General features: G+C 34.0%; 2 protein-coding genes across 2 annotated transcripts; both read left to right on the forward strand.

Annotated features, from left to right (window-relative positions):
- The first annotated feature begins 1,559 nt into the window (after positions 1 to 1,559).
- On the forward strand, positions 1,560 to 2,492 carry LOC107135316 (olfactory receptor 5W2-like). The gene has a single exon (XM_015477202.1). The coding sequence runs from the start codon at positions 1,560 to 1,562 to the stop codon at positions 2,490 to 2,492; it is 933 nt and encodes a 310-aa protein (XP_015332688.1).
- Positions 2,493 to 9,452: 6,960 nt separating this feature from the next.
- On the forward strand, positions 9,453 to 12,099 carry LOC107135317 (olfactory receptor-like protein OLF2). Its single transcript, XM_015477203.2, has one exon. The coding sequence runs from the start codon at positions 9,453 to 9,455 to the stop codon at positions 10,389 to 10,391; it is 939 nt and encodes a 312-aa protein (XP_015332689.1). The 3' UTR covers positions 10,392 to 12,099.
- Positions 12,100 to 16,652: the final 4,553 nt, after the last annotated feature.

Genomic DNA, 16,652 nt, shown 5'->3' on the forward strand with positions numbered 1-16,652 from the left:
ATACAATGTGATCTACTGAGCATTCACGTACCAGAGATAAGGACAGAAAGACTTTCTTATCCAGGTAAGTTTCTGAATGTCTAATTGAAAAAGAAAGGAAACAGAAATTCCTGCCTGGTTTGGAAAAATCAGAAATCAAGTATTGAGGAATGTTTCAATGAAAGATTTTATTCCTTATTACTCAGTTAAATATTGCCAATGATATTTTCGTGTTAGAGCTCTGTAAATGCCACTGCATTCATTTGTCATTTGTGTAAGGATAGTAGATGTGTTACTTGTTTATTTGTTTTCATCAAAATTCATTAGTAACCCATTCCTGTTAAAATCATTCTGCAAGCGATATGGTGCAGGTAAATTTAAAGTCTGAACTAGCTTAACCAAATAATAATAGAGGTAGCACATTATAAATACCAATATATGTAAATTGAAGCCCGAGTGGATCACATGTCATGTTATTGATGTCTAGAAGAGCTAATATATGAGTGCCCAGATTCCAGTTTTCACATATAAGCAGATAGACAGACACCCCACCATGTGCATATATAAGCACATACTAAAAACAAGAAACAGAAGCCTGACTCTAAAATATTTACTGTTTTTCTATTTTCACTTTAAAGAAAAACTCAATTTGGGGCTGGGGATGTGGCTCAAGAGGTAGGGCGCTCACCTGGCATGCATGCAGCCCGGGTTGGATCCTCAGCACCACATACAAACAAAGATGTTGTGTCCGCCGAAAACTAAAAAAATAAATATTAAAAAAAATTCTCTCTCTCTCTCTCTCTCTCTCTCTCTCTCTCTCTCTCTAAAAAAAAAAAAGGTCTATTGACAACTAAAAAAATTAAAAAAAAAAAAAGAAAAACTCAATTAACAGCCAAATTTAAGACAAACATTTGTTGTGTTGTGTTGCTCCTACTTCTTTTTATCACTACTTTTTGGCTTTTCAAGGGTCTTTTCCTTTGGAACCAGGTCAGTTATACAAAGTATTTATACGATATTGGTAAATCAGTGATGATGTGTGATAGACTAGTTCCATAAAATGTGCTTTATTTTACAAAAAAAAAAAAAAAAACCCTAAAACCACCAAAAAAGTCATCATAATGATTTTATTAACTTTATGGTATATCACTATTAGTAATTAAATCAATCCTGCTTCTTGAACAATATAATAAATGTCATACCTTTGTCGAAGTTATTGGATATTCAGTCTTTTGTGGCTTCTGTCTCTAAATTTGGTATTTCCTTTATATCATTTTATAACTAAAACCATGTTAGTTTATTACCATCCACTGAATGAATGATAGACGCTCAGAGAGGAACATATCTCAGGATTTATATAAATATTAACAACAAAAGCTTATCAACTTCCAATTCTAAAAAAAAATAATTTGTTTTCATATGATAATAACTTTAAATGTCTGGGATATTTTCTGATTGTACAGAAAATAACTTACAGAAAGAAATTTCATTTTGACTTATAGATGTTATTTTTTTGGCTATTCAGAAAACTTGGATCTTAACCTGATGAATTTTCTAATAGTGTAGGAGAAGAATGAAGAAGAATGGATCCTGGAAACTGCTCCTCATTAACTGAATTTTTTCTCTTGGGAATCACTGATAACCCCGAAATGAAAGTTGTTCTGTTCACTGCATTTCTAGTTGTTTACCTCATTAGCCTCCTCACAAATCTTGGAATGATCATTTTAATCAGAACAGACTCCCAGCTTCACACTCCAATGTACTTCTTCCTGAGCCACCTTTCATTCTCTGATCTCTGCTATTCTACAGCAGTTGGACCCAAGATGCTGGTGGACATATTTGCCAAGAACAAATCAATTCCCTTCCTTGGTTGTGCTCTGCAATTCCTCATTGTCTGTATCTTCATAGATACTGAGTGTATGCTGCTGGCAGTGATGGCCTTTGATAGGTACAAGGCCATCAGCAGGCCCTTGAGCTATGCAATAGACATGTCCAGCAAGGTGTGCTCCCAACTGCTGGTCGGGGTTTACCTGGTGGGCCTGACAGATGCTTTGATACATACGTCTTTGACATTCCACTTGTGTTTCTGTGGGTCTAATGAGATTAATCATTTCTTCTGTGATATTCCTCCTGTCCTATCCATATCCTGCTCAGACACACAGGTCAATGTGTTAGTGATCTTCACCATTTTTGGTTTCATTGAACTGAGTACCATTTGTGGAGTCCTGGTCTCTTATGGCTACATCATCTCATCAGTCTTAAAGATCCGCTCTGCTAAGGGGAGGCTCAAAGCTTTCTCCACCTGTGCCTCCCATCTAACTGCTGTTTCGATTTTCCAAGGCACCATGCTTTACATGTATTTCCGGCCAAGTTCTTCCTACTCTCTAGATCAAGACAAAATCACTTCACTGTTTTATACCCTTTTTATTCCTATGTTGAACCCTCTGATTTATAGCCTACGTAACAAGGATGTGAAAGAGGCCCTACAAAAACTGAAAAATAAAATTTTGTTTTAGTATATGTTATTAATATACATTGACACACAAATATATATATATATATATATATATATATATATATATATATATATATATATATATATTTTTGGTAAAATGTGCTAATGTANTTTTTTGGTGTATATTTTATGCACAATTTTTATTTTTTCTACTAGTTATTGTGCCTTTAGTAAGTATAACTAATTATTTATGTTAATAAATCCTATAATGTATTGGAAATTCACAACATTGATTGATTAGGCATGTATAATTTACAAGAAACTTTGTAACACCATAATGCCAAAAAGTAAAGGATCCTAAGAAGAAGCAAAATGTCAAAAATCTATACTGCAAAGAAGAAAATACTCTTGGAAATGAGGACTTTTAGTAAAGAACAATCAATAGACATACACTGGTGGGGTGATGGGGAGAAGAAAAGATTCTAGATGGAGATGAGAATTAGAGATCCTAGGCAGGCAGGAGCACTGGGTTTTACAGATAAGGAAGTCCACACTGAGGAATAAAAAGGAACATGTTTTCATTTGTATTCCTCTAATGATGTGTGGTGCTGAACAGGTTGTCATTACTTATTGGCAATTTTTATGTCTTTTTTTATTTTTTTTGAGCAGTATCTATTTGGATCATTTGTATATTTTTATACTATCTTTGTTTTGCTTTTCTTTCTCCTTCTACTAATTTCTTGGATTTCCATTGTAACCACGATTTCTTATGTTATACTAAGGTTAATATAGTCAAGTAAATGTACTGTATACTTAAAAATAAATAGAAAAAGTGAGTTTTAGTGCTAAGCCTCAAAGAAAATATATGTCAAATATACTCATGGCTCTGATTTTGTCATTACATTGTAAGCATATGACTCAGCCTCACATCGTACCTGTATATTTGTAAAATTTCATGTCAACTATATGTAAATAAAATTAAGGAAAACAAACTTGCAAAGATAAGGGTTTTGTGCTAAAATACTTCACTCAGTGACTTACACTGAGGTTCTCTTCTTCCCTTTCTCAGCCCTAAGTACATCTTGTAATTCATAAATTATCTCTCCTACAGGCATTGATCCATTCATCAGTCTGTTCATTAAACTATCACCTTCCTTAGGAGACAGTGAAGATTCTCTGCTTAAGGACAGCATGATTTGTTCCTGTCACTCTAGCACTACTCCATGACTAAGACACAAAATGGGAAAAACAAACAAACAAACAACAACAACAACAACAAAAATCAACCTAAGGCAATCCCAGTGACTGGGAAGGCTGAGGCAGATTAGCTGCAGGAAATTTGTGAAGCCCTAAGCAATTTAGTGCAACCCAGTCTCAAAGTAAAAAACAATAAAGAGATGTGGCTCAGTGGTTAATCAGTGGTTAAGTGTCTCTAGGTTTAATCCCAGGTGCCCCCCTCCCACAAAAAAAAAAAAAAATCAACCTATGTGATAGCGTTTTGAGACCTTATTAGATATTAAATTAAAATTAACTGACATTGTGGTATGTGCCTTAAATACGTATTTTATAGTTTGGAAGAAAGTAAATAAAACTGTGGATTCTAGGATAATGAATCAAAAAAGGCATGAAAATTAATTAAACAGGAAGTAAAAATATTGTTTCTGTACTTCACTGATGTTTAGTTACTCCATTGGACTCTGCTGAAGTTTATTATGCCACAAAACTGGAAGAAGGTAGGTGAGGAAATGGGTATACAGTCACATGTTAGAAGAAATACACAAAACTATACGATATTGTTAGTTATCTGATAAAAGTATACAAGCTAAGATACATGAATGTTGTTGTGGTTTGAATAAAAAACATCATCCTAAAAAACTGATGTCTTGAAAACATGATACCAAAGCAGAAAGGTTCAGAAGTGTGGCTTTTTAGATAGTGATTAGGGCTGCAATGTTATCAGTAGATTAATCCATTTGATAGATGAATAATTTTAGCTGACTCATAGGTAGTAACTGTTGGCAGGAGGACATAATAGGAGGAAGGATACAACTGAGGACATGCTCTTATACTACATTTTGCCCAGGGCTCCTTTCTTTCTCTGCCTCCTATTTCATTCTTTCCCTCAACATTTTATGAGGTAGACATCAACATTTTATGAGGTAGAATTTATCAAGTTACTCTTCCTCAATAGACACCAGTCACCTCTTTATTTTAAAAAAGTGGGGGAGGGGGGGTTGGCAGATCATCTATGAGGTAGTTTACAGTGGACTCCAGTTTTCCTCAATATATCTGTTGTGTTGCTGCCATCTAAACCTATCATGACTATTAGAGATATTTTAAATATCAAAATAATAATAATAAAAATGATAAGTCACTTCAACTTTGCACAAAAGAACTACATGGTAACTCCTGGTAATATGGCCTAAATGGACAATGACCACTGGTATCAGCTGAAAATGTGAGTTGTGAAAATTCAGATGCATTTTTAACCAAAGTCTCTTTAACTGATTTTCATTTCTTCATTTAGACTTACAGTCACATCACTCAAGTGGTTTTAAGACTACTAGACCTCAGATGAATAAAAATTAAAACTACATAACTCTAACTTATCCAATGAAATAATCAAATGAAAATGATTCATGATGTTAATTTCAGACATTTGTGAAGATACATAACAACTACAGCTTTTAGTGACAGTAGGAGTCATAATAGTTTCAACTGGAAAATTAGTTGGCAGTGTCTTTTATAACTGAACATACACATACCTTATTACCCCAAAATGCTCTTCCTTATTTTACACCCAATAGATTGAATGCATGATGCACAATCACACTTGTGCAAAAATGATCACAGTAGAAGTGTTTGCAATTTGATTAATAATGGATGGTGTGTTTATTTGGTAAGATGCTGCTGCACATTGAAAACAAATAAACTATCACCACATACAAAAGAATAGAGTAATTTAACATAAAAAGAGTTAAAGAATCCTGCCATTTAGGAGTACAAACGGAATTATTTCACTTTTATAGGGCTTGTAAAACATCCAAAATGAAGCTAGTATTTTGAATAGCAATTTATGGATAGGACCTAGAGATACTGTCTGAAATGCTGATTCTGCTCTGTTTTGTTGTCTAGATTTTGGTACATGACCATTTCCATTTCCATTTCTGAAGTTACTCTTGATGCTGTTTATTTTTGAGCCACTCTATATTAATACACAAATTCTTTGTGACATAATTTGGATTAACTGTTTTTCAGCAACATATTAGTATATTACTGGTTCTCCTGTATTGATGGGAAGTAGAAGTAGGAGCACAGAGCCTGGAGGGGCTGCCATGTTCCTGAAGCTAAATGTTGCATTCTTCCCAGACTCTACACTGAGGAAAGTGAGCCATCACTGCAGATAGGGAAGAACTAGGAGTGAAAAAAATAATGAATTTGAAAAGAAATCAGAAAAACACATACCCTTGAATGTCTCCTCCAAATGTACACCAGAGAATTAATAAAGCTCTTGAGTAACACAAAATATTACATTCTTGAGCTAACCTGGTGGAAAATTACTGGCAATTATTTAGATTTGCTTTTTGTCTCAATAGTATCTCTCAGAGGAATACATTTGGTATTTTACTGTTGAAATCATCATTCAAAAAATGAAATATCAAGAGACATTAAAAATTATCACTAAGAATCACTTTTCCAAAGACTAAAATACTCAGATGTGACAGAACTTCACCTGATGAGTATTCTAGCTTTCTGGAAAGCAAAAGAAATGCTCCATATCAACAAACAAGACAAACAAAAATGACCACCACAAAACCTACAACCATTACTTCAAGTTGGGCTGTAGAGGGAACGTGAAACTACTTGAAGCATTAGTATGCATAACCTGTTGCACTTCTTGTACCCCTTACTGTTTTGCAATTTTTCACATTCATCATACTTAGGACTTGTGGCAATTGCATGAACTACATTAAGATTTACATTATATAGTTAATATACATGGTCACTGCACACTTTCTTAAAATCGTCAACCAAAGACATTTGAATATCACATAGTAAATTATGCTTGTGCTTCTTTCAGTAATCTAACATGAGAAATTTCTATGAATTCAGTGAAATAATGCCTACAATACTCTATAAGTTGACTTATCGCTTATGAGTTTTAGACAACTTAGTGCCTAATATATATGACAATCTGTGGTGATAATTAAATAATGTAAAATGCCTGACTAGGTTGAGAAGTCTAAATTTTCTTTTGAAGGTGAAATCTAATTGTTCTTATAGGGTATTTCTTAGAATATGTGTTTTAAAATAACCTTTGCACATGATAAATTATATATGCATAATTTTACTTATGAGTAGATGTTTTATGATATGAAAATTAGATATAAAAAATGGCCATTAGTAGAAGAGATTAAATAAATTAATGTATGCAAATAGAAAGAAAAGCATAATATCACAACATTTATTTGTATGCAAAGTATGTTTATTCTGACATTATTTTTGTTGAAGATGAGAACCCCTGAGTATAGAAAACAAAACCTAATTATCACAAGACAGTGTGAAAACTGTTCATTTTTGCTCCCTTTGTAAAATTATTTCTTTATTAATTTTTTTTAGGTACCAGGTACTAAACTCAGGGGCACTTGACCACTGAGATGCATACTCAACTCTATTTTGTATTTTATTTAAAGACAAGGTCCCACTGAGTTGCTTAGTGCCTTGCTTTTGTTGAGGCTGGCTTTAAACTCATGATCCTCCTGTCTCAGCCTTCCAAGCCACTGGGATTACAGGAGTGCGCCACCACACCCTGCATCAAACTATCTTTTGAATGTGTTTGATGAAGAGTATTTGTGCATGTGTGTCCATATAAGCATTTGATATTCATTTGTTTTACATTTATGTCATTAAAACAAATAAACTGGCACACTGAGGTATGGAATGCTGGTTGACTGCAGTCACTTTAGTAGTTCATGACATGATATTGGGAATTAAACTGGATAAAAAAGTAAGATATTTAAAAAAATAAATACAAGTTTGCATTTTTTTCCCCGTTTACCTTACTTGTTTAAAATATCAGATGCTAAACTTATTCCCAAGGGATCAAGTGCTCAGCACCCAGGGGTCAAACACAGAGATGTTTAAAATCCCGGGCAATCTTAAGACAATGACTATTCTTGGGAAGGTATAGGTGCATCCAGTTACCAGGTCAATAGCTCTGAAATAGGTCCTGAATTTTTTTTTTTTATTTTACTTTTGTTCTGACTTGTATATTGCTTTAGTTTTTTTGAAATACTTTTGAAATAAAATTGTTATATAACAAAAGAAGACTATGAAACTTGATGCAAACATTTACTTTAATTACTTTACTTATTTAGCATTTTAAATAATACAAAGATAGTAGAGAATACACTAAATGCTATCATGGTATAGAGGTATTGATATCATTTGTCATTTAACCTCTTACCTACACTTTATGTATTTTAAAATCTTTTAATATTACAAAGAAAATCACTGCTTTTAGAGATCTTTAAATAGTGGTAAATATTTAAAAGAGCTTATGCTGAGATACAGAGACCTGCACATTGACCATTGTACTCCTGGTAAGGTTTCAACTTCTTCATTTTTCTTCATTTACCTTCAACTCCACTTTTCTTATATCTGCACTGGTCTAAGGTCACAGGAATGTTATTATAAGATGTACAATTAGTTTCGACCAAATGACAGTGGGACCTAGAATTCCATTGGCTTTTTAAATAAAAATTTTAAATTTTATAATTTGATAAATTATATATGCATAATTTTACTTATGAGTAGATGTTTTATGATATGAAAATTAGATATAAAAAAAATTAGATATAAATATTGTGATATTATGCTTTTCTTTCTATTTGCATACATTAATTTATTTAATTATAGTAGTAGAAGAGATTAGTAGAAGAGATTAAATAAATTAATGTATGCAAATAGAAAGAAAAGCATAATATCACAATATTTATTTGTATGCAAAGTATGTTTATTCTGACATTATTTTTGTTGAAGATGAGAACCCCTGAGTATAGAAAACAAAACCTAATTATCACAAGACAGTGTGAAAACTGACCTACCAATGTCTCTGCAATTAAGTTCACAATGCCTTTAGAATCTCAGCCAGAGATTCTTTCAAAGGGAAAAATGGTGCACTCTGGCATGTTTTCTTTTACCTATGTTAGTTTACTGCTCATGAAGCCCAGACTATCTACTTCTCCAGAAACAACTAATCTTCCTACCCTAGTGAGTCCTCATCTACACACTATCTTCTTCCCAGTGACAATAGCATATAGACATATGATAGCAGCTAAATAGCACTAAGAAGTTAAAGGAGAGGTAGAAAGCTAGTGTAAGGCTAATTGCTGCTTGCCCAGGTATCCAAGATAATGAGGGAACAAGAATGGGATATATACTTTATTTCCATTTTCATATAACTAAAATTCTTTCTTACAGGATGAAGAGTTTTCTACAAATTTGAAATCAACAATAGTCTCCTCAGAAAATGTGAATATCTGGACCAACTAATTGTAGGAACTATTACATTAAATTATAAGTACATCAACTTATTAATCTATAGAAAGAAATAATAACTTATTTCCAAGGACTACATAGATTTTCATAAACACCAGGCATAATTTAGATGAAAGAATGTTATAAACTTTGTACAGAGTAAGATAATTATAAGAGGTACCATTATTCTCTTGATTTATATTAAAATGGAATATTTCCAGTAGAGAAAACTTATCTTAAAGAACTGTAGCATTCTTTCTTCTATGATTACCGGAAAGAAGGAAGGAAAGAAGGAAGGAAGGAAGGAAGGAAGGAAGGAAGGAAGGAAGGAAGGAATGGAGGGAGGGAGGGAGGGGGGGAGGAAGGGAGAGAGAGAAAGAAGATAGAGTGAGCCAGGAGATTAACTAGTACTAAGGAAAGACTGTGATGACCTCCACTTTCACTTTGTTTTTACATATACAGGAATTTCCAGATATGAGCAATGGCAGTTGAGAACTTCACTGTGTTTACTGAGTTCATCTTCTTGGGACTATCTGGCAGACAGGATGTGCAAAAGGGGCTCTTTGTGTTCTTCTTCCTTGTTTATGGCATAACCTTGATTTCCAATCTAGGGATGATCTTGCTGATCAAGGTAGACCCCAGACTTCACACACCCATGTATTTTTTCCTGAGCAATCTGTCTTTCTGTGACATCTGCTATTCTTCCACTGTCTCTCCAAAGATGCTGGCTGATTTCTTATCTGAGCAAAAGGAAATTCCATATGATTTATGTGCCATCCAAATGTATTTTTTTGGTGCCTTTGCAGATGTGGAATGTCTCATGTTGGCTGTCATGGCCTATGATCGTTATGTTGCCATCTGCAATCCACTTCTTTATACAATCGCAATGTCCAGGAGGATCTGTACCCAGCTAGTGGCAATTGCCTACCTTGTAGGCTTGGTAGACTCAGCAATCCACACTTGCTTGACATTTCGATTGTCCTTCTGCAATTCAAATGTCATCAATCACTTTTTCTGTGACAACCCACCCTTGCTAGCCCTCTCTTGCTCAGATACCTCCATCAATGAGATAGTGATGTTCACCTTCATTGGCTGTGTTGTAGGACTCAGCATTGTCACTGTCCTCCTCTCCTACAGCTACATCATCACGACTATCTTTAGGATGAACTCAGCTGAGGGCAGACGCAAAGCCTTCTCCACATGTGCCTCTCACCTTATAGCTGTGGCCATATTTCATGGCACACTCCTGTTCATGTATTTTCGACCCAGCTCGAGTTACTCAATGGACACAGATAAAATGGCCTCTGTTTTCTACACAGTTGTTATCCCCATGTTGAACCCGCTGATCTACAGCTTAAGAAATAAGGATGTAAAGGGTGCTCTGAGCAAAGCTATCAGCACTAACTTGTGTTCTGGGTGAATTCATGTTTCACACCCAGAAAACATCAACAGATTTTGAGAATAAAACATAAATGCATAGGTTCTTACTGATACAACTTTCGAAATATTTTCCAATAGTTTCTATTGTGACGAAATTGAGATTAAGTAGCTGTAATTATTGGTCTTCCTGTTTTAAGTGAAGAGCAAAAGAACATCACTGAGGTGTTTTGCATAAAGGGTCCTTTATGTCTCCCACCTTGTTGATGTTTGAGCCAGAAAGATGCCTTGCTAATTCAACACACCCTCCTTAAGCTTTCAACTTCAAATATGGGTTTAGTGGACACAGTTGACACACTGGAAGAAAATTGAGAGAGTAAAACCCAGTCTTTGTTTTTCCTTCCTCAGCATTAATGTCTTTCTATAACTTTCCATCATAACACTTAGAATAACTAAATAGTAAATAAATACTTAAGAGTGAAAAAGAGGGAGCACACTAGACACAGTTTATTAAGGCAGTGTTCTTGTCTGGTTCCTTTCCCATTATTTTTGGCTCTGTTGTTTGGGATGTTTGGCTTCAGAGAGCCATTTGAAAACAGTTACTGAATAAACCAAGCAGTGTCTCCTGCAAAATAAATGCAAAAAGGAGTATTTGTAAATTTAAAGGTTATCCCTTCCTCACTTTTCATGAACTATTTTGTTTTAGAGCAAATCTCTTCACACCTCTTGCCTTCTGCTTAAACTGAAGGAAATTATCAGCAAAAGAGGGCATTTAATGTACAGAACTTTTTACTTCACATCCACACTTCTTCAGGCTGCCTCAATTAGCATTAATAACCCCTGCACCAGAAACTCCAGCCTTTTTTTCCCCTTGAAGTCTGGGCATAGGAGTGGACATCCCTTTTTGTCCTCAGACTAGAGGACAGATGTGGTGATGCACAGCTGGAAGCCAGAGATTTAAGACCAGGACATTCTCCAAAGGTATCTGGAAAGGGAGCCTCCTTCTGTCTCAGTGGGTTCATAGCATTTTATAATATATTATTGTTAGTTAAAATTATCACAATGGTAATGACCAATTGGTACAGTTTAAGTTGTAAGGAAGAAGAATTAAATATAGGCTCTCTGGGAAAAAAAAAAACATAGCATTATTATTTCCTTTAGATGATTTATATTGATTCTTTCTGTGTCTTTAAAATAAACTGAAACTCTATTATAAACAATGTTAATAATTGTCATTTAAGAGTGGTTGAATATCAGAAAATACTATAAATATTCTAATAGCTAAATTAATTGGTAGCAAATGTTGTTCTAAATGTTATCACTCATTGGTTAATCTGGTGATGGAAAATATCACAGAATTTCAAGCTTTCAAGAGTATTTGTCTTATTTCAGGTTGTTGTTATAAAAGGAAGATTGAGTTTATGCAAGTTTTTCATTCAAATTCTCTTCCCTACTTTTATACATCATTTTGCTTATAAGATGTGCTAAAACTATTACTTTTAAATTTATAGGAATAGACCAATTTTTAAAAAAATATGTAATTTTCTCAGGGTGTATGTCTAGTATTACTGGCTGAATAATTTAAAAGAAACAAAAAATAATGTCCTATCTTTTCAATATATGCTTGTCTCTATAATCTCAGCACACTTATTGTTTATGGAATATATTACTTATCAGGAGCTCTCAATCATTGCTCAGTTTCCCAACTCAATGTAATTTTTTGAAAACATATTAAATATATTGGCATGTATAAAAAGCAAACACATTGTGAATTCCTTTTGCTACATGTTTCTCATATATTTTTTGTCAGCTTTTCTTTTAAAATCAGAGATATAATAGTCCTTATTTTTTGACTTTTTTGTTTTGTTTTAATTGTTAAAAATGATAAAAACACGAGAGAATTTAAGAATAAAATTTGGACCTTAAAGTGAGCCAGGTATTGGTTTCAGATCTTTGTGCTCTCATTACTTGGTGGTTATGTGTCTACTTTCAGGTCTTAGATTTTTCATCTGTTAAACAGGGGTTTTATATACACATTCTATGATTGTATCTGTATATTCATATTTATCAGTTACATATGTAAAGATAGTAGTAGACATACATATGATATCGTTCTAGACAGTCTCTAAGAGTCTACTGAGTAGTGCTCAGGAACTGATCTTCTAGTGCTCCAAGAAAGGATGGTGTTGCTGATAGAACCACGTCATGAGATGTTCTCTAGGGTCTGTCTCCTGTGCTGGATAGAGCCTGCTCCCTTAGCTGGTCAGAATCCGGCTTCAGAGTCTTGTTTCCATCATGTGTGCAGCTCTCTCCGTATCCTCCTCATGACCTATTTTTCTTAACTCTGCCTTTGCTCCTGGCTAAAGCTGAGTAGAGGCTGTCCATGGCTACCTCTGCTGACCATCTGCCAAGCACATTTCTATCCTGCTTAGATCAGGGGCCTAAAACTGCATTAAGAAATCCAGTCCCAGACTCCATATTTCCAAGAAATTTAGATAATTAATCCCAGAGCAATTCATTCTATGTTATACCCCGTGGGGCTGATCCTAAAGGCTGTTGCTGAAATGGCAGCTATTAAGAATCAATAGCCATTTACTGTGACACATCCATGCATTTCAAAGAATATTTACTGCTAAGGACTCAGGTTGAAGTGCGTAGTTCTCTTCAGTCTCAAAATGCCATAGTCTTACTGATCTTTATGGATAAATTATTTTTTACAAAAATGCATCTCACTGTAGTGAGTAAAACTGTGGCCGTAAGTTACAATCCACCATACATTTCCCCTGTCAGAAAGTCTTCCTCTTAGCTTATCCACTTTCTAATTATTTAACCTCATCTTCAGATTTAACTTTTTTTTCTTGAATTTTCATTCACACTTTCTATAAAGGTCATTTCCAGTAGTCAACTAAGCCATAAACCACCAGTTCCAGGCTTCATTTCCCAGTCCTGACCCTAACAGTAGAGCATCCCTCAGAAACTTTTTCTTTGTACTTCATAGATCAAGAAATTTCAGACCCATTAGACTTTTGAGGAAACAGTCTAAGAACCAGACTTTATCATATTCTATATACAGAAATTTGCTAAAAATTTACCTATTTTTTAGACATTCTACTTGATAATAACTTGTAATGGGTATCCAAGCATATATGGTACCACTGTGGAGAATAAACCAAAAATATTGTAAAAGAAATAACTATTTTTTTGCAAGTCAGATGTATATGATAAGAACTGAAAACAATCAATAGTAAACCTGTATATATTTCATAAAATTTACTCAGAATATTCACTGGGAAGACACTGTGATACAAATGCAAAAGATAAAAAGCAATGAATCAAAATTAATAAATAATTTTGTAGGAAAATAGAACACAGACATAAATAACTTTAAGACACAAAATAATGAGAATAGAGTACTCAAAGAAGTACACCTATGATTCTTATATGATTTAGAGTACAAACTACCCTGTGATTGTAAAGGAGGATTCAGAATAAAATTTTGACAACAATATATAATGAGTCTTTTTAGAATGAGTGAAATTTGGATAGGTAAACACATATTTACATGAAAATCAAAATTAATTGGCAAATAATCTTTGTTACTGTCATCAATTGTCTTTCACAAAAGGAGCATCATTTTTGTTTCAGTGACTTTTTCATTTTTGACAGAAATTGTGAAAAAAGTTAAATAGTAAGAACAGAAAATGTGTTAGAATAATAGACACAAGAGTGTAAGAAAAGGTAAATCTTCACCTGAAATAAATATTAAAAATTTCAACTGCGAAATAACAGATAGTGATGATATAAATAAAATGAGAGTCTAGCTCCACTGTTGGGCTCTGGCCTTTTCTTTTGTGGAACTTTCATTATCCACAGATTAGAGAAATATCCTTATTAAATTGACATTTGCAACAGACAGAAAAAATGTCAAAGAATAGGTATGTTTGAAAATTACAAGACTGATTCCTTTTATCAAAGGAGAGTAATCTTAATGATTATTTTTATAGGAATTATTTGCATCTTTGTTCCTTAGATTTTATATTAAGGGCTTCAGCATAGGGATAATCAACTTATAAAACACAGAGGTCACTTTGTTAATATCCAGTGAATGACCTGTCCTGGGCCACAAATAAATGAAGATCAGGGAGCCATGGTAGAGAGTGGCCACTATTAGGTGGGAAGTACAGGAGGAGAAGCCTTTCCTTCTGGCCTCTGCTGAATCTGTTCTAAGGATGGCTGCCAAAATGCAGGAACAGGAGAGGAGAACTGTTAGAAAACAGACTGCCTCTACCAAGCTAGCAAAGACCACAAGAATGATATCAAACATGCCAGTGTCAGAATTGAATCCCACACACACCAACAAAGTGCTCTGAGCACAATCTTGCAACAGACCTCTTGGAGATAATAATAGTATTAAGCAGTGGGTTGCTGATTGCTATGTACCTGTCATAAGCCACGTGGCCAAGAAGAAGGATTGAACAGAAAAATTATAACTCTGCAGTATAGCTAGTGAAACAAATGGTTTTCATATCAGAAATCAAGCCCACAGTAATTCAAGGGCAATGATAGAAGAGTAACATGCACCAATAAAGAACAGTATGCAGATGAAAAGGTACATTGGGACAGGCAAGTGGGAACTGGTGGTGATTAGTAAATCATTCCAAGATTCCCCATCAGGGTGCAGAGTAGGTGGAAAAGAACACAGCAAAAAGAAGACTCAAAAGTTCTGGATGGTCACTGAATCCCAGGAGAAGGATTTCCATCTTCAATATGTCATCTTCCCACCTCATTATCTAGGGTGCTCCTAGATGGAACCATGACAGAGCAAAGATGAAAGTGTTAGTAATATCCTGGAAACTTTTGGTAAAACTTTTAGTCTTCTAACTACAGAATCAATAACCTGCAAATAGACATGATTTGACTTCTTCCTTTCCTATCTGTATTCCTTTTATTTCTTTATCTTGAGTAAGTTTTCTAAAATGTCAACTCCTATATTGAATAGGAATGTGAGAATGGCTATTCTTAACTTGTTCCCAATTTTAGAGAAAATAGTTTACATTTTTCCCCATTTAATATGATGTTGACTTTGTGTTTGTTATGCATAGCCTTTATTGTATTCAGGCAAGTTTCTTGTATCCCTACTTTCTTCAAGGTTTTTATCATAAATAGTGGATATATTTTGTCCATCTATTGAGATTATCCTTTTTTTTTTCTTTTTCTTTCTTTTTTTGTCCTTGTTTCTATTTGTGTGGAGTATGGCATTTATTGATTTGCTTACATTGAGCCAGCATTGTATTGCACCTCTGGGCTGCAGTCAACTTGATTATGGTGTATGATTTTTTTTTAATGTTGGTTTAGTAAGCTTTTTCGCTGCTGTAACCAAAAGACCTGACAAGAACAATTTTAGAGGAGTAGAAGTTTCTTTAATACAGTTTCAGAGGTCTCAATCCATAGATGGCTAATGGCTGCTCTGCATGGTAGGGGAAAGCAGTCAGGACCTGACCACAAAAAAGCAGAGAAAGACTAAGCTCTGCTCACCAGAGACAAAGTATATACCCTAAAGGCATGCTCCCAATGGCCTGCCTGTTCCAGATACACCCTGCCTGCCTACAGTTACCACCCAGTTAATTACTATTAGTTGATTAATGGACTAATGAATGAAATTAAGGCTCTTATAACCCAATTTCCCACCTCTAATCTTTTCTTGCATTGTCTCATACAAGTTAGGTCAGACACCCCACATCTAAACCATAACAAATGTGTTGGGGAAGTCTCTTTCTATTTTCTAATATTTTATTGAGGATTTTTGCATCTATATTCATCAAATATGTTCGTTTATAGTTTTCTTAAAGTGTTCTTATTCAGTTTTTTAATCAGGGTGATACAGGCTTCCTAGAATGTTTTTGGAAGCATTCCTTTTCTCTCAATTTCATGGACTAATTTAAGGAGACTTGAAATTAATTCTTTAATCAACTAGTAAAATTCAGCTAATAAATCCATCATTTTTATTGGTCTCTTTAGGTTTTCTATATCCTCTTTGTTCTCTTTGGTGAGTTTTGGTGAATCACACGTATCTAGAAATTTATCCATTTCTTACATATTTTTCAATTTATTGGAACATAATACCTGAAAATAGTACCTGCTGTAAATTTGAAACTGTATATTTTTACATTATTACATTCATTAAGATTATTAATGGAAACTAAATGTCTCTGAAAATCACATCCATGTTCCCTGTTAATGCAAATTTAGAAAAAAATTTCAGATTAATTTTTAAAATAAATTTCATTATGTATATTTTATATAT

The sequence above is a fragment of the Marmota marmota genome, unplaced genomic scaffold (genome assembly GCF_001458135.2).
Source record: "Marmota marmota marmota unplaced genomic scaffold, marMar, whole genome shotgun sequence".
Lineage (NCBI taxonomy): Eukaryota > Metazoa > Chordata > Mammalia > Rodentia > Sciuridae > Marmota > Marmota marmota.